The sequence below is a fragment of the Prionailurus bengalensis genome, chromosome B3, assembly GCF_016509475.1.
Source record: "Prionailurus bengalensis isolate Pbe53 chromosome B3, Fcat_Pben_1.1_paternal_pri, whole genome shotgun sequence".
NCBI classification, from domain to species: Eukaryota; Metazoa; Chordata; class Mammalia; order Carnivora; family Felidae; genus Prionailurus; species Prionailurus bengalensis.
This window is the reverse complement of record NC_057355.1, coordinates 110,127,846-110,151,927: the sequence shown is the minus strand read 5'-3', so window position 1 is coordinate 110,151,927 and position 24,082 is coordinate 110,127,846. Positions and strand designations below refer to the sequence as shown.

General features: G+C 38.5%; 1 protein-coding gene across 1 annotated transcript in view; it reads left to right on the top strand.

The window, feature by feature from the left end:
• The window catches only part of KCNH5 (potassium voltage-gated channel subfamily H member 5), a 309,803-nt gene that overhangs the window by 80,766 nt on the left and 204,955 nt on the right, over positions 1–24,082 (top strand). Inside the window, exon 7 of the mRNA XM_043556311.1 lies at positions 13,053–13,479. Coding sequence (XP_043412246.1) covers positions 13,053–13,479 — 427 coding nt within the window. The remainder of the gene's footprint in view (positions 1–13,052; positions 13,480–24,082) is intronic.

Sequence of the window (24,082 nt, the reverse complement as noted above, 5' to 3'; positions counted from 1 at the left end):
TCCAACTTCAGCTCAGGTCATGATCTTACAGTGTGGGTTCAAGCCCCGTGTCAGGCTCTGTGACAGCTCAGAGCCTGGACCCTGCTTTGGATTCTGTGTCTCCCTCTTGCTCTGCTCCTCCTCCACTCACGCTCTGTCTCTCTCTCTCTCAAAAATAAATAAACATTAAAAAAATAAAAAAAAAAGAAGTGTGTTGTTTAGTCTTCAAGTATTTTGGGATTTTCTAACTATCTTTCTGTTGATTTCTAGCTTAATTCCATTGTGATCTAAAAGTGAATACTGTATGATTTCTATTCTTTTGCATTTGTTAAGGTGTGTGTTAGTCTAGAATATGTTCTATCTTGCTAATGTTTTATGTGAGCTTGAGAAGAATGTGTTTTCTTTGCTGTTTTTGTATAAAGTAGTTGACTGATGTCAATTATATCCAGTTGATTCATGGTACTGTTGAATTCTACTATGTCTTTACTGATGTTCTGCCTGGTAGATCTGACCATTTATGACAGAGAGGTGTTGAAGACTTCAACTATAACAGTGGATTTATCTATTTCTCCTAGAAGTTCTACTTGCTTTTGCCTCACATATTTTGATGTTCTTGTTATGTTCATATACATTAAGGCTTATTACATCTTGGAGAATTTACCTTTTCATCATTATGCAATGCCCCTCTTTATCCTGATAATTTTCTTTCCGATGAAGAGCTTGAGACTTTTACTGTGATGAAATTTTCATGTATTACCTGTGGGGTGATTCTACCTTGTATTCAGGACTTAGGTTTTTAGTAGCCTGCTTTAAAAAAATCTTAGCTACGGTTTTAAGACCTATATACGTCCCAGTCCTTCTCTGAGTGAGAAAGCGCCTTTACAACCTAGTGATTCTAATAACAATAAAAAAAATCTATGTATATGTATATCTATATATACACTTTTTAAAGTTTATTGTTTTGAGACAGAAAGAGAGCACAAGTCGGGAGGGGAAGAGAGAGAGGGAGAGACAGAATCCCAAGCAGGCTCCGCACTGTCAGTGTGGATCTTGCTGCGGGGCTTGAACTCATTAGCCATGAGGTCATGACTTGAACTGAAGTCAAGAGATGGACACTCAACCAACTGAGCCACTCAAGTGCCCCAAAACATTTATTGAGGATTAGATTGGTAGTTCACTCACACTTGACTTTCTCCTATCCACTCAGGGGTAAGTGTATGGATAACCATATTTGGCATCCTTTAAAGCCTTTAAATCTTTCAAGTCAAGAATCAGGATTGAGTAAAGTTCAAGTATCAAGATGTAATAATCCAGGATTGCTGGAGACAGCAAGATGAGGATTTTGAGGCAAAGAATTCAAAGAACCTTAGGGCATAAACTATTTATGCTTTCTGTTGAAGAGTTAATGGGTCTTTGGGAAGTTCCTATGGTGAAAAATCAAACCATTTGATTTTCTGGAGTCCTGGAAAAATAAAGTCATGCTAAGGAAGATAGAGGAATTACATAAAAGTCATGTTAACATGGTTTCAGCTCTGAGTCTCCAGGCTGAGTGTGGGGTTACGCAGGGTCAGTTCCCTAGTTTTTAAGTTAGGATGGTTGTCTCCTTGGGAGACGGTACAAAGCATAGTTTTCTGGACTGCTACATAGACTGCTATGAGGTCAAATCCTATGGAAGAGGATGCCTGTTGCTGCCCTACTCATAACCAGTGATTTCTTCCCTGTATCCCTCTGAGATATCTAATGAGAACAAGCATGGCTTATGACAGTCTTGTGAGCGTGAATGCTTACTTGGTCAGCATTGCAGACAAAAATATGGACTTTACAATCAGATGCCTGGTGTGCATTTTTCCAGAAGATGCTAGTTTTCACTGTGATTTGTTTGTGCTTAGGTGATTGTGTTAGGCAAAATCAGCCATCTTAAGTTATATTCACATTTATACACAGGCTTATACTGAGTTGTGAATGGCCATACTCAAAATTTTTTGTTTGAGCTTCTGCAGATGTTGTAATTGTTTTGGCCACGATGAGTGAAGAAGCATAGATGATAGAAGCTTGTGCAACAGTTATTTTATGATAGTTACAAATTGTTAGACTAGCAGAATTTTTAACTCAAATATTGTCCTGCTAGAATTTTAGAACCATTTGAACTTTTTGTGTTCAGTATTAAAATATAACTAAAGTTTAATAATAGCACATATATTTAATGCCATTTTCACCTTTACTGACAAAGAAAGTAATCATATTTAGGGAATACAGTTTCCACATGTAGAAGCCTGTCAGTGCGTGTAATAAAGTTATATCGCTAAGACTGATAATTTCTTCTCCTTAGTGTGATTAGTAAGCCATGTACTTAGATTGAATTTTGAGATGTGGCAGTATATTCAGAAATATAAAGGAATAGCCAAGAGGGATTTATTTTTCTCTCAAAGTTATCCTTTAAATGCAAAAAAAAAAATACCTTCTGTGATTTCATTCCTCCATTCATTCAACAGATATATATTGAGCTACTTCTTTATTCTAAATATTGGGAACCTCAACAGTGAACAAGCACACAAATCCTCCTTATCTTCATGGAACTGTCAAAGAGAAATTGTACTGAACACTTGTTAAAAATGGCAACAAAGACTTCATTCAAGACTATTGTAATAGGGAAGAGAGATTGAACTCAACCATGCTGAAACAGAAGGCAGAGAAGTTGGTCAATGTGATTAAGCCATCTATATTTGCTAATTGCTGTCATCAAAGTTAGACTCCTACCTGCCCACAGATGCTGAGAGATAGGGGTACTATTTTTTTTGATTATGTTTCAAAAGGATGGCTCCCAAGTCCTTGAGAAAGACATTCCTGGCTTGTACAACTGTCAAAAGTCTGGGAGAAGATTTATATCTCAAAGGGGCAGAGAAATAATTTATAATTGAAAGTTTTCTAAAGTAAAGACTCTAAGAAAAGGGAGGTCAGGGCCTAGAGTCAGGAAAAAAGCCCGTCTAAAGTTTAATCAAGGTGCATTAAGGTTGTCTTGGTCAGAGTTTTTATTCTGGCGGATAAAAACAGCAAACATGTATGGAAAATTTAAGAAGTATATATGTAATTTCAGATAGTGACATGATCTATATACAGACATAATATAGGGCAATAAGATACAGCTAATAACTGGGATGATCAGGAGTTGAACCATGTGGGAAAACATGTACTGGGCTAAATGTAACTGTTAGGTTAAGGTTTGTTGCTGTTGTTGTTGCAAAGAAAAGAGACTCAAGTAACCTGAAGTGATGGGAGATATAAGAGCAGGCATTTTTTAGAAAATTGGAAAAGAAACATGGGACCTTAGGAACTAATGTGTGGTTCTGGACTATCAGAGCTATGGAAGCCTTGGTCCAAGGCAGCCAAGTTGTAATATTAGGGGAGTGAGCCTGGAAGTGGATGTTGGGCCAAAGAATTGGGTCGGGAGGAAAAAGTTTACAAAAGGGGAGCTACTACTCTTTGACCACCTTCTTTGCATGTCTCCCAGGTTTGCTTTGAGATTGCATCATCTTTTTAGAATAGCCTTAAAAACCACATTGTCACATATTATCATTACAATTGTTGGAAAAGGACCACTTTTAGAAAATGGTTTTGGAGGACATGACTGTTCACCCTCCTCTTCTATTTTTCCAGAATTTGTAGATCTGAGTGTTCTACTATTAGTAAGATTCACTTAGTCCTGTCAGTATCCTCTCCTGCCTTTTCTCTACTGACTAAATTTTTACCTTCTCTTCTCCTTTTCTTTATCTGTTGGATCTCATCCCTGAATCTTCATAACTTTTGCTACCTGGTCCATCATGGCCACTTCAGCCTTCCTTTGTTTCAACTCTCACTGCCTCCTCCATTATTCCCTCAGCATTTCCTGGACCAGGTACTTATGCTTTAAAACAAGGGCCTTAATCTATTTGAGGATGGGGATAGTTAAGGGAAGTCTCTGAAGAAGTGATAGACATTTAAGCCCAGACCTGAGAGATGAGTAGGAGTTAACCAGGCACAAGGGGTGATTTGTAGGTTCAGGAGAGTGCTTTAAACATCATGTTTAGAGACTCCCAGGTGAGAGAATATGACATTTTTGAAGAAAAGAATTAAGTTTTCTATGACTGGAGTACAGAGAGCAGAAGACAGAGATGCACAAGGCAAAACTATAGAGTTAGGCAGGTTGCATTAAGGCGTTTGGATTATTGTAAAGACAGCAACAAGTTATTGAAGAATTTAAAGCATCCTTCAACTTAATTTGCTTGTACATGTATCATAATGTGTAAAAAAAATTGAAGCTTCAGGCAATATACCTCTTTTTAGGGTGTGTATTTTGGTCCTGCTTTATATTCATTATGATCCAATTAAAGAGAAAGTCTTTTCCACAAGAAGCACTTAAAAAATTAGTACATTATGGATATTACTGAAGATAGATGTCTGCTCTTCATCTATCTGTCTATCTATCTATGCCACTGTGTTTTGATAAGAATATAAATTGGCTAAAGCAGGTAGTATGTACAAGTTATCTAAATTGAGATCCTTCTCTGAAGCATGTTAACTAATGTATGGAGTAATTAGGATTATTTCCCCATGGATCTCTTGGTAGCAGGAATTGGACAAGTGAATTTTGAATAGAAAGGAGGCAATAGAATTTGTTATCTGGGTTAAAGGTTCAGATAATAAATGTACTTTGCAATTTTCTTTCAGTCTTTAGATTGTGTTCTACAATAGAAAATGGAAATGCAGTATGTAGTCATTCATGTATATAATCTATTTAGAATAAGGACCCAATGCTTATGAAATGGAGCTTATTACTGTTCTGTGGTTTCTATTCAGTTGCCTGCTATGGTGCTATCCATGAAGATGAAATAACTATTAATTATTAATACAATATCAGTGGTGGAGGAATCAGAAATTATTATGAGAGACTTATGTATTGGTTAGTTTATTCTTTAAATAACGTATTCATTCTTTCAATAAGTATTTGGCACTTACTATTTGCAAGGGAGTGCTAAATAAAAGGATTAACAGAACATATACATTCACAACTAAGGCACATGTCCTGAAGGGAATGTACATGGTCCTTTGAGACTATATAATGGAATGACCTGATCTAGACTGGAGAAGAGAGTTTTCCTGGAGAAGCAGTGACTGAGCTGAGATCTGAAGTATGAAAAGAGCTAGCTAAGTAAGCTAAGGATAGAGGGCATGAAAGACTAGCAAGTGCCTAGGCCCTGTGTTGGAGGGAGCATGGCATATCCAAAACCTGAAATTTGGATGAAGAGTGAGCTGAAGAATGTTGAAGGATGAGGTTAGAGCGGTAGGCACGGGCCACACCATGCAAGTCTGTGTAAACCAAAACAGATTTAAGAACAATGGGAAGCCATCATATGATTTTAAATTGGGAGTGATTTTGTAAAGTAACTCTTTTTTTCATTAAAATTTTTTAATGTTTATTTATTTTTGAGAGAGAGAGAGAGAGAGAGAGAGAGAGAGAGATACACAGCATGAGTGGGGAGGGACAGACAGAGAGGGAGACATAGAATCTGAAACAGGCTCCAGGCTCTGAGCCGTCAGACACCCGGCTCGAACTCATAAGCCGTGAGATCATGACCTGAGCTGAAGTCGGATTCTTAACCAACTGAGCCACCCAGGTGCCCTGAAAAGTATAAGAGTTACATAGTGCTCAGAGAAAATTGGATGGGGACAAATAAAGGACTTGAAACTTATTAGGAAACATTTATAGATCCAGGAGACAGATGCTAGTAGCATGGCCTTAGGTAGTGACAGTAGAGATGGAGAGAAATGGATACATCTGAGAGATACTTAGGAGCCGAAATTAACAGGATTTTAAGATAGATTGGGTGTGAGGAATTTCAGAATACTTCTGACAAGAATACTTCTTAGTTTCTGGTTTGCTTAATCAAATGGCCAATGCTGACATTTGCTTAGATATTAAAAGAGGACCAGAGATATAGTGTGGAATGGGAGAAGGGGGGAGGAGTTTCTTGTAAACTACCTTTCTTTCTCTTTCTTTCTTTCTTTTTCTTTCTTTCTTTCTTTCTTTCTTTCTTTCTTTCTTCTTAATAAGAGACACATGAGATATTTAAATGTCTAGGGAAGAATGTAGTTGAAGAGGGGAATGGTTGGAATTTTGAGCAGAGTAGAGAAAGTTTGAAATCTAGTGGGTACATAAATTCTTACGAAAAGCAGTAAAATTACTAGGTAGTTGAAAGATGCTTTGAGATTGATGATAATGAGTTTATAGTGGAGGTAATCTGCCCTATTATATGCTCAAGATTATGATGTTCTTGACCGTTAACACAAGCATGAAGAAAGCTGATAATGGAGCTAGGATTTGGATTTTGATAGAGGCTACAATGAAGAGGCAGAGATGTTAAGAAATTCAGGGTATATAGTGTTACTGATGTTATGGGACTGCATAAAGAAGAAAGTGGAGAATGGAGAGAGTTGATAGATTGAGAAAAAGTAGATCTGTTGGTGGACTGGAAGTTCAATAAGATTGAGCTCTGCAGTTGGTGTAATTGGACCATTTTGCTCAATAGAGAAGAGGAAATGGTCAGATAGCAGGGTGATTAAGTTCAAGACTTCAGAGCTAGAAACACTTTTAGGATATGGCAAATTTCATGTTATGACCCTGGGAGTGGGTATCTGAGGAGAAATGGAAAGATTGTTGCAGAGGATTTGGTGAAGAAACTGTGAGACCAAGGTATTGAACGACTCATTCACATGTATAATAAAGTTATCTATGGTGACTTTAGGTGAGGTTGGATTTGAAAAATATTTAGGAAATATGTGAAGTAATAATTTTGAGTTTTCTATTCTCGTGGTATATTCATTGGCATGGATCTATTCAAAGCAGAATAGGGACACATTTCCCAATAAAAAAGATAAATAATGTCTAACATTTATATGTTAAATTTTATTTTACATACCCATATCTTACCTATATTGGACAGTCTTATTAAAATGAGACCTTTGTATCTAGTGACAATCTATATAGTCCCTAGTATTAAGTCATACCAAGTATGAAATTCTATGCACATAAACACATAACAGATATATTTTCCCCACATTTGTATCAGTTTTTTTTAAGTTTATTTATCTTGAGGGAGAGAGTAGGGAGGGGTAGAGGGATGGAGGGAGGGAGAATCCCAAGTAGTCTCTGCCTTGTAAGTGCGAAGCTCGACGCAGGGCTTGAACCCAGGAACCTTGAGATCACGACCTGAGCCAAAGTCAAATGCTTTACCGACTGAGCCACCCAGGTGGCCCATTATCAGTTACCTTTTTTCCCTGCATCACAAACTACTCCAGAACTTGATGGATAGTAACAATCACCATTTCTTTAACTCACAAGTTTTTGGCTAAATTGGGTGGTTCTGCTAAGTTGGGCTAGGTTTAACTTATCTTGATAAGCTTGCTCATGCATTTGTGGTAAACTGCTGAGTTGCTTGGTAGCTGACTGATCTGGGATGGCTCAAATGGATGATTCAGAGGGTTGCTTCTGTGGTCTCTCATCATTCAAAAACCTCATAGGTATTTACATGGCAAGTAAGCTGGGTTCCTAGACCTTGAGTGGAGGTGCTATGCCTCTTGAGGTGTAGGCTTAGCACGGGGACAAAGTCATTTACACCACATGCTGTTGGCCAAAGCAAACCATAGGGCCAGCTTGGATTCAAGGGTTGGAGAATGACCTTATTTCCCGGAGGGAGGAGCTGCAAAGTCACACAGCCAAGCAGTGTGGATATAAGAAGGAAAATAACCACAGCTACATTTTTTTTCCTTGCAAACAATCTACCACAACATCCTGTGTGTGGCAATGTAAGATGTAGGTGAAACACCATGCACTGGATTTTACAAACCTGCATTCCTCCTCTGTCACTCCCACTTATTTGTCATGTATCTTTGTATAAAAAAGTTCTTGGAGCATCCCTTTTCTCTTTATAAAGCAAGAAGGGAAGAAGGTAGGAAAATATATTAGCTGATAGTAGCCATTTGCCTACTATCATTAGTGATGGTCCAATGAGAGCATTGATTTGTGTTTTAGGTGGCTTTATCATTGAAATATATGATTTTTATGCCAATAACATCCCACATCTCTTTAGTGTGGGAATCCATAAAAATATTGAGGAGTTAATACCTCAGCGATATGTGCTGGATATTGTTTGCTGTGCTCCTGTGGCCTGAGGGGCTTGTCAAGTAAGGAAATAAGCTGGAAAGGCAGAAGACTGATGACTGAAAGTTCTCCATTAACCCTGCTGTGTTCTATTATGCATTTCATGTGTTTGAAATTCTCTTCCACCTGTGGAACCCCAGGGATTCGTGTGCTAAGAGCTCAGAGGTTGGGATAGAGGCAGAAATCCTCTGGACTTCAGAGGAGGGCACAGAAGGTCTGGAAAGTGTGGTGTGAAATGAAGCAGAAAATAAATGAGCACATAAAACTGGTGGAAAGTACAGAATCAAGAAATTGTTATTAAAAAGGTGTTGGGGCGCCTGGGTGGTGCAGTCCGTTAAGCATCTGACTTCAGCCAGGTCACGATCTCGCGGTCCGTGAGTTCGAGCCCCGCGTCAGGCTCTGGGCTGATGGCTCAGAGCCTGGAGCCTGTTTCCGATTCTGTGTTTCCCTCTCTCTCTGCCCCTCCCCCGTTCATGCTCTGTCTCTCTCTGTCCCAAAAAATAAATAAACGTTGAAAAAAATAATTTAAAAAAATAAAAAAAAAATAAAAAGGTGTTGGTACAGAAGGAGGGCATTTTTTGAGGACTGGTTTAAACAAGGAATTAAATACAATTTGTGGCCCAATCTAAAAGTTGTGAGAGTGAATCATAAGTAAGGGAAGTCTCTTATTTTAATACAATATTGAATATGACCCTCCCTCAAAAAAATCACATGATGCTGAAGAAATCACGAATTTGAGTTGTGTACTATGGTGAGATGTTAACAACAGAGCAGTGACTGCTGGATTTTCCTTGACATTATTTTTTATGTTTAAATATAATATGCTTAAAGAAAATGACAGTTTTAAGTGTGGAACTCAAAGAATTTTCACTAAGTGAGCACATGTAATGATAACTAGCCATATTAAGAAACAGAATGTTGCCAGAATCCCACAATCCTCCTCATGCCCATCATAGTCACTACCCTTCCCCACCAACAAAGGGAGCCAGTATCTTGACTTCTAATTCCACAGAGGAATTACACCTGTTTTTACACTTTTTGTACGTGCAAGCATGCAGTATACACTCTTTTGTATTTGGTCTTTTTGCTCCACATGATGTTTTTTAGATTTATTCTTGTTATTGTATATAGATAGTCTGTTCATGTTTAGTTTTGAATAGTATTCCACTAAATGAATGTATGGATGTTTATCCATTATACTGGTGATGAACGTTTGCATGATTTCAAGTTTTAAGTATTTAATCGCATTTTATGTATTTATTTTTTTAATGCTTATTTATTTGAGAGATAGAAAGGAGAGAGAGAGAGCACACGCGCACGTGCGTGCATGTGCGCACAAGTGGAGAGAGGCAGGGAGAGGGGGAGAGAGGGAATCCCAAGTAGTCTCTGTGCTGTCACACAGAGCCTGATGTGAGGCTCGAACCCACGAACATGAGGTCATGACCTGAGCTGAAATCAAGAGTCAGATGATTAACCGGCTAAGCCACCCAGGCACCCTTTCATCACATTTTAAAAGCAAATTGTTTCAGTTTGAGTTTTGATGATGATTGCATTAAATTCTCTTTAATACAAAACGATAGAGAATGAGAAAGTTAAAACAGCTTTCCAAATAAAGCAAGCTTGCTTATTTGCATATTAATAATTTTGAATAACAGTTTCTGATTTTACAAGTCCTTGAAGGGTACTCTCCGGACAAATTCAAAGTGAACCTTGGGGATTATGTTTGGGAGCAAACAGGAGTTTGGTTTGATGGGAGCACTACTGAGACGCACAGGCATAGTGGAGATGACCTGGCGGTCCAGACAGAGGTGAGGCTGGGCACCTTAAAGGCCTGCCCTGGAGATTGTGGTTGATGTAATGTCTGTGATGAGTCCCTGGAGGGTACTGTGTATTAGAAAGATGAATCTTGCAGGGTTCGTTGGGGGTAAGGACGGGAAGATTGCACAGCGGTTGGTTGTTGTGGAACAGGCACTAAGAATCTGAGGGACTAGGAGTATCAGGAGCTAATACTTAATCCTGTAGGTATGAAGTAACAGTGAAGGTTGGAGAGGTACATGAATAGATAGATGTGATTTAAATATATACCAGACCGGTGGCCTGTATAGTGTGGTCTGAATTAAAGGGAGTAGGAACAGAGCTAGGGTGGCTGATAGGCTCTTCCGGTGACACAAGAAAGAAAAAAATATGAAGTCATGACCAAGACAAGGCCTTGGGAATAGGAAAGAAGGGAAATTTTTGAGAGGTTTATTAAGTAGATGTATTCTGAGCACTTGCTCATGTCCTGTGATAACATTTGATAATCAGCTGGGGGTGGCAGGAAGCTCAGGCCCAGGTCTGAGGGACAGGGCAGGTAATGATGTCACTCATGACAGTTGGTGACGGAGAACTCATTCAAGTGGAACAAGGGATTCCCTGTGGGACCAATTACCTTGTGAACACCCATGACACATTTAAATGCAGATGTATAGTGAGTATTTGGCCTCTGTGTCAGGAACTCAGGAGACAGGACCGGTGAATCATCCATATAGAGAAGTCAGTAGAATCATGCATATGCAGTAGATCAGCCAGGAGAGGGCTGAGGAAAATCATGATGAGAACCCTAACACATCATAGAAGCATGGAGAGGGGTAGCCCTAGAAAACGATTTTGAAAGAGATATCGGTTGGGGAGTTGGCAAAACCCAGGAGAAAGTGGTGTCGTAGTTTGCATGCTTGCAAAATATGTTGTAATGTTTAAGTAGTGTTAATCATGGCCATAGAAAATGGTGCTTTTTGATTAAGTGGGGTCCAGAGCAGGTATCCTTTGGGGTGGACCATCTCCTTTTGGAGAGCTCTGCCCATGTCAGAGATCAGGAGGGTTTGCTCTGCCACTGTTTGGACCTAATTCTAGTAGGCCCTGATTTTCACAATCTGGTTGAGAGTTGTGACTTTTTTAGTTCGAATGAGGATAACGATTTCCTCTCTGTTTTTTCTTCTCTTCATTTTTAGAGAAAAAAACTCAGGTAGAAATACCTTTTCTGTGCAGTATTTTCACAGCAGTATCATAGTTCCTTTAAAATTTTAAGCTAGCTAGAGAAGTACGTCCATAGCAGCACTATTTTCATTTTTTAATTTAATGCTGTTTTGAGTTTGTCATGCATTTGGACTATGGGTTTCTTCAGAGCAGAAGCAAGGCATATTTATGTTCATGTTCCCAGGGCCTAACTCAGAGGTTGGCCCATGGAAGTGCTTAAGAACTGCTTATTTTTGTCTTCATTGTTCGTGATTACACGGCTCCATTTCTGAAAGCCTCCAAGCTCTCTTGAATATTCTTGCCTTTCTTTTTCTTTTTCTTTTATCTTTTCTTTTCTTTTATTATTTATTTTTTAATATAATTTATTGTCAAATTGGTTTCCATACAACACCCAGTGCTCTTGCCTTTCAATATCTGTTGTCAGTAAATTATGCCAATTCATCTTTTGAATTTTCATAATTCTGCTTTTTTTTTTTAACTGCCTAAAGTTTGGTATCTGTTTTCCCCCCTCAAGTGTTCAAGCAAAATGAGAATTTATTTTAAGGCTGTACTGATGCCACAGCATTTGAGAATAGGAGCTGAAATAGAGCCCAAGGTATTGAGGTTGAGACAGAAAACTGTCAAAATGCTCCTGCTACTCTTTCATTTGTACAAGTTCTCTTGTTTCTACTTTTCTTTGTTCTATTTCAAATATTTATTTTGAAAAATTGAAATCATATGCTACCTACCATATGGGGTAGAACATAACCAAATACATTAGTAATCCTTTTACCTTAACTGTCAAGAACTTTACAATGCCCAAATTAGTCTTATTGCTGTCACATCTGTTCCACTATCCCAACCAATTCTTCTGTGTTGGTCAGAAGGAAGCTCAGGGTAAGTTATGCTAGACTCCTTGTCTCCTCTCTGGGAGAAAAAATTCGCAATAAGGGAGTCATGGTCTTCATGAGTCTTGGAGGTGGGGGTCAGACGAGAGGCTTCCAGATCACAGCTCTATATTCCCTACCTGCATCAGGAGTGAATTTATCGTCTTTCCCCACATGGCTTATTATGTGCTTCCAAAAAGAATAATTATGGGGCTTTCATTGATTGAAGAAAGTAGATGCTGTATTTCCATTTGGATGATGCTGTATTTGGATTTTAAGCTTTGAGCAAAATATGAATTATCTTGTTGCTGTTCCCTTACGGTATTCTTTTCTGTAACTATTGCTAAAGGATGATCGGATTTTGTAGATTACGTACCCATTCTACGTTCAACTCTTAACTTTTTCAGAGCTCTACAAATTTAGTGCTTATCATGACTGTGACAGGAGGTAGTGGAAGCAACAATGGCATTTGCTCATTGTCCTCGTATGCACAGAAGTATTTCCTGTTTGCTTGCCAGTAAGATTGGGATTCCTTTTTCAGAAGTTTTACTGCTCATAGCTATTACAAAATGAGAAGTAAAAATAAATGTTTTCGAGTAGAGGAAAAGTTTTATAGGAAAGAAGTAATAAAAGGTCTGATTTCATCATCCCATTTCTATACTCTGTATATATTGCATTTGAGCAATTTTCTCCTTTGGTTTTTTTTCCTCTGTGCTATTTATACTTCACTTATGAAGATAAATTGGATCTTCCTCAGCTAATGAAAAGTTGTCTTATTTAATAATTCAGAAATATCTTATTTCTTGGTGGAAAAATAAATCTGCTTTTGAAAAAAGTTTCCTTAGCATTTTAGCTTTTTTGTGGACTTAAAGTCATAGCTATATTATGTGTATGTTCTTAGCATATAAATGGGCAATCAAGTTCATGAAGGTAAACCATTGAATTGTTTCCCAGCCTTTTCTTTTCTGAAAGTGTCCTGTCATTTCTTTTCTTTTCTTTAGGGAATCAGCAGTCTCTTCAGTTCTTTAAAAGTGGTGCGTCTCTTGCGACTGGGCCGTGTTGCTAGGAAATTGGATCATTACCTAGAGTATGGAGCCGCAGTCCTCGTGCTCCTGGTATGTGTGTTTGGACTAGTTGCCCACTGGCTGGCCTGCATATGGTACAGCATTGGGGACTATGAGGTCATCGATGAAGTGACGAACACGATCCAAATAGACAGTTGGCTCTACCAGCTGGCCTTGAGCATTGGGACTCCGTATCGATATAATACCAGTGCAGGGATATGGGAAGGAGGACCCAGCAAGGATTCTCTGTACGTGTCCTCTCTCTACTTTACCATGACAAGCCTTACTACCATAGGATTTGGAAACATAGCTCCTACCACCGATGTGGAGAAGATGTTTTCAGTGGCCATGATGATGGTTGGCTGTAAGTATCTCATTTTTCTTTTTTAATTACGAAAAAATTGTTGTTGGTGGTGGTTTTCCAGGCTCCAGTCTCTAACAAGATTAAAATGAAACTACTTTGTCTTCAGAAAGGTGTTTATTCCATATTATTTGCATTGGTTTAATTTTTATTCAGCCTTAGAAAATAAAATGCAAAATAATACATTTTACTTTTCAGAATGTATTGAGCACATGAAAAACAGTGTTGATAGAGTGGTACGAAAATCGGAATGGGAACTCTTTGATTTAATTCTGTTCACAGCCTTGTAACCAGCAGAGCTCTTTCCAAGGGAAACCAGCATCTAGAAAGGCAGCATCTGGCACATCCCATAGGTTTTGTTGGCAGTGTATTAAATTCCAAAAAAAGCAGCCAGGATATGATGGGTGATACATAGTTTAGAAAATAGTTAGTAATTGAATTCTTGACTAACGTTGATCTCAGGATAGTTTTCTGCAGGTTTTTACAATTAAGAAGAATAAAAGTTTCATAAATTTAGGCTCCGTAGCAAATACTCTAGGTTAATAAACACTCTAGGTTTAATATATGCTCCTTTGAGAGAATTAAAGGATTAGTAAATACGAGCTCATTTGGCAATGACAAAAGTATCTGGGAGTTAGCAGGCTTCCTGAGTACTAAATGCCTGGATGGTGTTCTTGGGACTAGAATGTTCTCTAAAGGAGTTGAAAGACCATGTGTTCTACACTCAGACTGAGACTGGATTGTGTCAGATCAGAAATTAAGGAAATACGTATCAAAGAAGCTATTTTAAAAGAAGATTATGGGGGAGACTTCACCATTATATACCCCTTCAAGTTGACTTAGATGATTTATCCAAGCCTAATTCTAACCCCCCAGAGTAACCTTAAGATCATTGTACTGGAGGTATGATTAGTGTTATTAGTACTTGTTAAGCCTTTAGGTCATGGTCATTGGTTTGTGGTATAAGACCTCCTTTCTGAGATTCCACATTGGGGAGGTTTACATTTTTTTAAAAGTTTATTTATTTTGAGAGAGAGAAAAAAAGCATGAGTGGGGCAGGGGCAGAGAGAGAGGCAGAGAGAATCACAAGCAGCCTCTGCACTGATAGTACAGAGCCCAACGCAGGACTTGAACTCATGACCTGAGAGATCAAGAGTCGGCCACTTAACTGACTGAGCCACCCAGGCACCCCTATATTTTGTGAATGATGGGAAAGATGTTAAGAGTCCAGGAGTATCAAGAGGCCTATGAAAAGTCAATGTCTTAGGTCAAAGTAAGGCAGTTTTCACATTTTCAGAGGTGAGAATATTTGATAGCTATCAGAGCACCAATGTTGGCAGTTTAGCTTCCGTCTCTGTGCTCCTCTGTGCAGGTACAGAAACAAGAAGGCACAGGTTCCACTCGCTGTTTAAAGAGGTAGACTGAGAATTCCAGGTGCTGTCTGCTTCAGAGGCTTGTAGGAAGAAATATGTTCCTTCATACAAAAAGATACTGATGATTTCTTAAACTGTTGTGTATATACCCAACTTGGTAAGATGTATCGGTGCTTTATAAATTCAGAAGACATTTTGTCAGATGTGGTATTTATTACTATACTACTTTTTGTATTATATAATGCATTTTGCCTTACACTTGAGTGTAGTTAGATTAAAAAAATTTATTTTGAAGCAATTATTGATTCACTGGAAGTTGCAAAAATAGTACAGAGAGGGCCTTTGTGCCTTTTACCTAGTTTCCTCCAATAATGACATCCTGTATAATCCAGCACAAGATCAACATTGGCACTGATACAACATGCGTGTATAGTTCTGTTTTTTTTTTAATCATGTGTAGCTTCCTGTAACTACCACTGAAATCAAGATACAGAATTGTCCCATCACCACAAAAACCTTTCTCATGTTACCCCTTTATAATCATACCCACCCCTTCTCCTAAAGCATCCCTAAACCCTGGCAACTACTGATTTGCTCTTCACCTATATAATATTGTGATTTTGAGAATGTTATGTAAGTGGAATCATGAAAAACGTGACCTTTTGAAATTGGCTTTTTTCAGTCATCATTACCCCTTGAAATCCAACAAAACTTCATTCGGTTCACTTGGGCCCATCCTTTCTCTACTTCATGTGTGGCCAAATATATTGCTATATCTAAATGTCTTTCTCCTTCTTTTCTTTCTCTTTAGTTCTTGTCTTGATTTCAAGATGAACACCTAGTCTCAAACTTTGTCCTTTTCTTTTCTGAGTTTCTACTATTTCCTTTTAACACCTGAGCAGTAGTTTTCTGTTTATAAACTAGCTTCTGACATTTTTTTTGTCTGTTGACTTTAGCTTTTTGTTTGTTTGTTTGTTTTTGGTTTTGTTTTTGTTCTTTTTTTATGCCTCAAAGTCCAGTTTCTATTGCCAAGATCGTCCCAGGGAGATGCCTTTTAATTTCCTTCTTAGTCCCTGGGTCCTTAGTAATTTAATGATATGTTTCCTTTGAAACAACCCAAGAAGTTGATAGAAAACTGTCAAGACCCATGAAGTATAACAGTAACTTCTCATAATTCCAAAATTTATTAGACACACAAGCTCAAAATATCAACCAAATGTACCTACTGAAGCTATTTGTAGTCTTAGTATCACTTTTTCCCCCTACAATAACACCAAGGAAAACAAAACAAACTACTACTGTTCCCAATATGTGTTATCAGCCATAGATACAGCCAGGGATTTAGCGTCCATCTCTCTCTCTCTCTCTCTCTCTCTCTCTCTCTCTCTCTCTCTCTCTGTATGTGTGTGTGATGGGGAAGGAGAGTACGAGAGTAAGAGAAGAGGGAGATAGAAAACAGAAAGGTTCATGCTTTTAGTTGTGTTAAGATTCTAGTCAATCCATGCTGGCTGTTTGAGAAGCACCACTTACAACCTTTTAAACACAGTAACTAAGAAAAGTTTTTTTTTTTTATCTGGGGCGCCTGGGTGGCGCAGTCGGTTAAGCGTCGGACTTCAGCCAGGTCACGATCTCGCGGCCCGTGAGTTCGAGCCCCGCGTCGGGCTCTGGGCTGATGGCTCAGAGCCTGGAGCCTGTTTCCGATTCTGTGTCTCCCTCTCTCTCTGCCCCTCCCCCGTTCATGCTCTGTCTCTCTCTGTCCCAAAAATAAATAAACGTTGGAAAAAAAAAAAAATTTAAAAAAAAAAGAAAAGTTTTTTTATCAAAACGTTGATGGAGATACCAACTGCCTATATTCTGTTGTGAAAAATGCCTATATTCTGTAGAAGAAGTAATCACTACTTGTAAATCATAGCTTCTTTTTCTGGAGAAAGTCATCTGAAATTTCCATGCCTTCTAGCAAAATTGAGAAATTTTAATGGCAACAGTTCCAGTTCCTAGGTCCTTTCTGAGCCCTCTTCTTCCTTTAATGGGCTTTCCTCTCTGACCTCTAGGTCCTTCCCCCCTGATGCTGAATTGCATGCGGACTCCATCCAGGAACACAGTCCCAAGGTTCTCCTTGTTGCTATCAGACAAATCTTCAGACAAAATTTATGACTGTGGCCTCCCTTCAATTCCAGTCACTCTGTGTTCCCTTTTGATCCCTTCTGCATCAGCAGGATCCCAGGGTATTTCTTCTTCCTGCTACCCGGAGATTTACTAGACTTAAATCCTTTGTTACATCATTTGCCCAAGATGGAGAATCACCTTGCTCAGATTATAGAACTGGAAAAGTTTTTTTCGATCTTCTCAACATATATCTACCACCATGCATTCTTTATCTCAATTTTGTCTCTTCTCAGCTTTGGCATGCTCTATGCCTTGGGTAGAACTCCATGGCTCTGGTAGCAGCCATTACACTACCGCAGGGTAGTTAACTCTCTCTCATTCCTCTGCATTTGTCCATTCATGAATGAACCTGACAGCTCTGCTGACATTCATCAAATTCACTGCCAGAGGACATTTGCGAAAAGATATTTTTGTGTTGAGTTCTACAGCAGTTGTGGAAAATAGCATACTTTAAAAAAATGTTATATTTATTTTTGAGAAAGAGCGAGAGAGAGAGTGAGCAAGGGAGGGACAGAGAAAGGGGGAGAGACAGGAGACAGAAAATTGCAAGCAAGCCCTGCACTGCCAGTGCAGAACTTGATGCAGGGCTCAAACTCACAAACACCGAGATCATGACCTGAGCCGAAATCAAGACTCGGAAGTTCAACTGCATACTGCATACCCTGCATACTTTTTTTTTAAAGATCAAGATGTGGGTAATGTCTTTGCTTATTTGCAGAGTAAATATGTCATGATGCCTTCATGAAATGCTCTCTAATCCATTTCATTTGTATAATCTTATTGAGTCCCTAATTATTTTCTTTTTTACAAAGATTAGCAGACTGACTAATTTTGCTTCTATTCAGAAAGCACCTTAGTGCACTGATGATTTGTTTTGATGACTATAAAACAAAGAAATATGAGAATGGAATGTTTCTGATATGATTATCCTTTTGTCTTAATGTATTTTTATGAATCCGCTTTTAAAGATTTATCAGAAGCAATTACTTACTTAGTTTCTTCTTCATTACTAAATGATCATATAAATTATACTTTTCTTTAATCCAACCATTATAAAAATCTATACACTTGCATCTTTCACTATATTTTTTTAAAAAAAAGAAACATATAAAATAAAATATAAGTTATAAATAACTTTATGCCATGAATAATTTATGTCCAACCATAAATTTTCTCTTTCTTTTTCTCTCTCACTTTTTCTCTATTTTTGTTCATTTGCTTGCTTTATTTTGTTTAAAATTTTCTTTTTTAAATTTTTTTAATGTTTATTTATTTTTGACAGAGACAGAGCATGAGCCGGGGAGGGGCAGAGAGAGAGGGAGACACAGAATCCGAAGCAGGCTCCAGTCTCTGAGCTGTCAGCACAGAGCCTGACGCGGAGCTGGAACTCACAAACCGCAAGATCATGACCTGAGCTGAAGTAGAATGCTCAACTGACTGAGCCACCCAGGCGCCCCTATTTTGTTTTAATACACTGTTAAATACATTAGTAAACATGTACACAGCATATTTCAAAGGGCTATAAGATTTGACTTTGCAGGGGTGCGCCTGGGTGGCTCAGTCGGTTAAGCATCCGACTCTTGATTTTTGGCTCAGGTCGTGATCTTTTTTTTTTTTTTTTAATTTTTTTTTTAATTTTTTTTTTATTTTTTTTTTTATTTATTTTTTTTTATTTTTGGGACAGAGAGAGACAGAGCATGAACGGGGGAGGGGCAGAGAGAGAGGGAGACACAGAATCAGAAACAGGCTCCAGGCTCTGAGCCATCAGCCCAGAGCCTGACGCGGGGCTCGAACTCACAGACCGCGAGATCGTGACCTGGCTGAAGTCGGACGCTTAACCGACTGCGCCACCCAGGCGCCCCCAGGTCGTGATCTTAAGGGCATTGAATGGAGCCCCGTTGGGCTCCATGCTGGAAGTGGAGCCTGCTTAAGGTTATTTCTCTCTCTCTCTCCCTCTGCCCCTCCCCTGCTTGCACTCTCTTTCTCTCAAAAATAAGTAAGTAAGTAAATAAATAAATAAAAATGAAAATAAATTAAAATAAGATTAGACTTGGGGTACTTATTGTATTTAAAAGCATTTTTTCCCTATTTTTGCCTGCTTAGTTGCTAGATTGAAGCAGCCTGACTCATGTGGTATATGGCAATCAGAATCTGTCCTGGTGGGATGTCGTGCAAATTAAATCTTTAAAAGTAAAACAAAGAAAGACTAAAAACTATAAAAATGAAAACTGCTGAGATTAATCGGTAGGCAGGTAGTCATAAAAACGCTAATCTGCAATTTTCAAACAGGATGTAATAGATGATAGCCCAAACAGTCTAAGAACTCTCGTGTAATTGACTGATACGGTTTACAATGCAGCAGGCAAATGGTTTAGCATATTTAGAAGTACAGCAGGACCATCTGCTAGTGAGATGTGCATGAAGAGAAATTCGAATCTTCATGTGGGTGGTTAAGCCACCAGGGAGCCCTTGGTTACACACTGGTCACTCAACATCAGGCAGAGGAGGCTGATGCCATGCACCATATTCTCCAGTTGATGATCTAATTTAGCATTCTCTGTGGAGTTCAGATAAAAGCCAAGCTGAGATTATAGGCATTGCTTTTATCTCTCTCCATAGGAAAAGGAAATAAATAGAAAGTGGTGAGACCCAGAGATTGGGAGAATATAGAATAAGTTGAGGGTGAAGGCGTGTGTGACCTTAGAGAGTCTTTGAATCTCTTTGGTTTTAGTTTTTCAGTTGTGTAATGCAGGAGTTGAAATAAATGACTTTTAATATTCCTGTCTGTGCTAACAAATATTTCAGATTCTGTTAGTGAAGTTATGCCACTGTTCTTAGAGTTGGGTTGGCTGTTGGTAATGAGGTTAATAATGAAATGGAAGACGTTCCACTTACCGGTTTTAGGGTTTTTCATGTATATTACGTATCTTGCCAATTTTATTGAGAGTAAGGTGCATCTTTTATGGAATATATTCAGTAATGAGGGGACACTGTCAGGAAATCTTGTAGAGAAAAGAAAATATTGTTTTTGGAAAGAAGAGTGTTTTTTGAATAGAAATTAGGCAGCTAGATAGACTGAAAGACATTTGCTTCAGGACATAAGAGTAGGGCCCAAGGAGAAGTGTGTGCACCAGACCAGTGGGAACTCTGAAGGATATTTGGCCTACACAGATGTCCAGGCAGGTTTCAAAGTGGACTGGAATTTAAATAAAAACTTGGAAGAAAAAAAGTAGAATGAAATAAAATAAATATTAAAGAAATGCTGCTTTAAAAAAATAAAAGTGAACTGTTGCCCTTTTCCAATATTAGAACAATTATTCTTCGGATCTTAACATGAGACTTTAGGTGACTGAGATACAATCCTAAGTTACATGTTGAATTTTTTCTTGCCCTTGCTGTTGTGGTGTAGGTAGGAAGTGGAGTGTGAACATGCTGATTTTCATTTCTGGTTTTAGATTCAGCCAGATGGAGAGACTTTTAAGCTTAATGTTTATTTTGGAAACTGGGTCAATTCTTTGTGTCTGCTTTACTTCTGCTTGTAAAAAAGATTTTCTTTCTTTTCTTTTTTTTTAAATCTCTTTTCTTTAATAAGCTGAGTATCCTATGAGGAAAAACATTTTGTGGAACACAAAGTTCAGGGTTATAAGTACCTTTATTCATGGTTTAGTAGTTGCAGATGTATAGCCTGGTAGTTAGGAAAAGGCTATGTGGTGTGTACTTTATTCCATTTCTTAATCACAATAGAACTTGTATCTTTTGCAGGAATGTTCTTTTATACTCATGTTTCTTTTTATGCCTAGTCACATTTTCACAAAGCCTCTCAGATTCTATAAAGATTGAGTTTTCCCAGAAAACAGGAAATTTTCTCAGTGGCTCAGTAATTAGTCTGGTCTCTTTGAAAGAGCTGGTCTCTGGAACTACCTTGTATCTCAGTATCACTCAAAATTATTTAATTCATTCATAATTGTCCCAGACAGTTATTAAGCAGACAAACTGGATACTTTGTGGCTCTCAGTAAGTTAGTAGTATGGTGAGTGTCAGACAAGAGAATCACTGAATCATCTTTCTTTCTCTCCCATTCCCTCTATCTCTATCCCCGTCCCCATGTCCATGTCCATGTCCATCCACCTTCTCTCTCCATCTCCATCCTCATTTCTATTCCCATCTCCATCCCCATCCCAGTCTCCAGCCCCATCTCCATCATCATGCCCATCCCTGTTTCCATGTCCATATCCATCTGCATGTCCATCCTCCTTTCATCCCATTCCTATCCTCATCTCTATCCCCTTCTCCAACCTCATCCCCATCCCATATCCATCCCTTCCCCATCCCCATCTCTGTTCCCATTTCCACATGCAACTATTTCCCCATCCCCATCCACATCCCCATCTCCATCCCCATCCGCATTCCCATCCCCATCCCATCCCCATCTCCATCTCTGTCCCCATTTCCATGTGCAACTCTTTCCCCATCTTCATTACTTCTCCATCATCATCTCCTTCTTATTTGTCTTTATACGGTGAGCTAAAAGCTAAGACTTTGAACAGATGAACAAAGAAGTTGGGCTGAACTACAGAGCAGGTAAGAACAGGGTCTGTTCCTTGTCCTATTTGTCATTACATATTTAGCACAAAGTATTGTGCCCAGTTGAAAGTTATGCTCATTAAACATGTTGAATGAATGAAAAAAGTTTACCTAGCTTATCCTGAGGAATGCAGGAAGATTTCTGGGAGGAAGTGACTCATGAGATTAGAATAGAAAAACATACTGGACTTCGGTACTTTTTGAAATAAAGAGAACATATGTGAAAAAAACAGGAATGAAATGGCTTGGCCCTTTTGTAGAACTCCATGTATTTCACTTGCATAGCTTGACAAGGAGTTTATCATTTATCCTAAAGGTTGTGAGATAAAGAAGAATTTCATTCTTCTGTGTGGAGGATGAATTGGAGCAGAGAAAAGCTGCAGGTAGAGAAACCAGTTTGGAGGCTGTTGCAATGATTCAGAAGTCATAAATTGAGGGGGTAGGGATATGGAAGGTGGCAGTTTCAGAACCAGCAAATTGTTTTTTTCTGTAAAATGACAGTTGACAACTATCTTAGGCTTCATGGTCAAGTCTCTGTTGCAACCACTCATGTCTGGTATTGTAGTGTTTTTTTTTTTTAATGTTTATTTATTTTGAGAGAGAGAGATAGAGGAGAGAGAGCATGGGCAGAGGAGGGGCAGAGAGAGAAAGGAGAGAGAGAATCCCAAGCAGGCTCTGCACTATCAGTACAGAGCTTGATGCAGGGCTCATACCCATGAAATGTGAGATCATGACCTGAGCCAAAACCAAGAGTTAGATCCTTAACTGACTGAGCCACCCAGGTGCCCCTCTGCTGTTGTAGTGTTAGAAGAGGCAAAGACATAAATAAATGGGCATGCTTATGTTCCAATAAAACTTTAAGCACGTGGCAGGCCAGGTGCGGCATATTCATACTTTCCCACAGTCTAGGGAGACAACATAGTTTATGAAAAGACCATGGACTTTAGAGTCAGACAAACCTATGTTCAATTATTAAGAATTTACACCAGTTATCTAGACCTTCATCTGTAAAATGGAGATCACTACATTGCAGAGTTTTTTTGGAATACTCAAAAATAGATTGTATATAAAATTACTGAAATGCTTTTTTAAGTTGTTATTGGTGAGTGGATAAATGTGTCAAATATGACAGAGAGAAGAATCCAAAAGGACTGGAAGGTTTCTGGCTAATTCAGCTGTGTGAATGACCACGTTCTTTTCTGAGATAGGAAAAAAGAAGCAACTATTCCTGGGGGAAGAGAATGGTTCTATTTTGAACATGTTTGAGTATGAGGTGCCTGAGGTCATTTAGGTGGTAATGTACATTAGGTTAGACAGTTAAAAGTGTGATTTTGGGGTTCCAGAGATGTAAAACATGGTGAGATCTCTTTGTGAATCACAGGGTAGAGAAAGTAACCAATGTCAAGAGAGTGGCAGGGTAGATTCAGAATGAAGCTGGTGAAGGATGACACTTGAGGGAGGAGAGCCACAGAAGGATAAAGAAGAGAGCCCAGAAGGATAAAAAGAAAGCATGGCTCCAGAAGAAGTTTCTTGCAACTTCAAGAAGGAAGGGAGAACAACAAGAGAAATGGGACAGTGACTCAGGAGGGTCTGGTTAGCATTAAGAGGTCATTGGTGACCTTCTATGAGTAGTTTCATTGGATAGTTGAGGGGAGAGAATCACATGGGGGAATTTGCCTTTTGGGGATCTAAACCTTTTTTTTTTCTAATATGAAGGAAAATATGAAGAAAAATTTAACTTAGTGCAGACAGATAATGCTTACACAATATTTTTTCACTGCCAATGTTGCCTTTTATTTTTCTAAATCACCATTCAAGTTCAATAAAATATATATACATTAGACTATTAGGTAGGGTACATACACTTGGAGTTTTCTTTCCATGTTACAAGATAGAAAAGGAAATTGACTTGCAAAGACGTTTTTATGAAATCCCACATTCTAAGAACAGGGGTTTCAGCCAGGGAAGAATTTTACTTATGAAATTATATAGTAACCTTCTAATAAATTTGTGTTGATTCCTATGAATGTGTCTATTGCCCAAGGTGGGTGTTTGCCTGGTGGGTGAAATTGTGCTCTGCTAGAGAGAAAGCACTGGGGACTTACAGGATCCTTATGTATGTGGCATCAAGGGTCAACTGGTTTATACTTTTAATTTTGCTGGAAACAAAATACTTACAAAATTTTTCAAAGGTTGAAAGACTAACAAGTCCACATATGAATATATTTAGAATTTGCTAAAATAAATGTTATACCCAGAAGGCTTTATATATGGATTTAAGAATTGCTTTGGTATGCTCAGACAGGGGATTTTCTTTGGAGCAATTTCTAAGCCAGTTCCTAAGTGACTGCTTCTTACGTCTTTACATAATATTTACATAAATTGCAATGACTGCATCAGGCCTCCCTGGGAGTAGAGGTGCCAGGTACATGGTTGTAGTTTTGGGCTTTGTGTGTGTAGATAGGAAGATTTTTATGGGATGA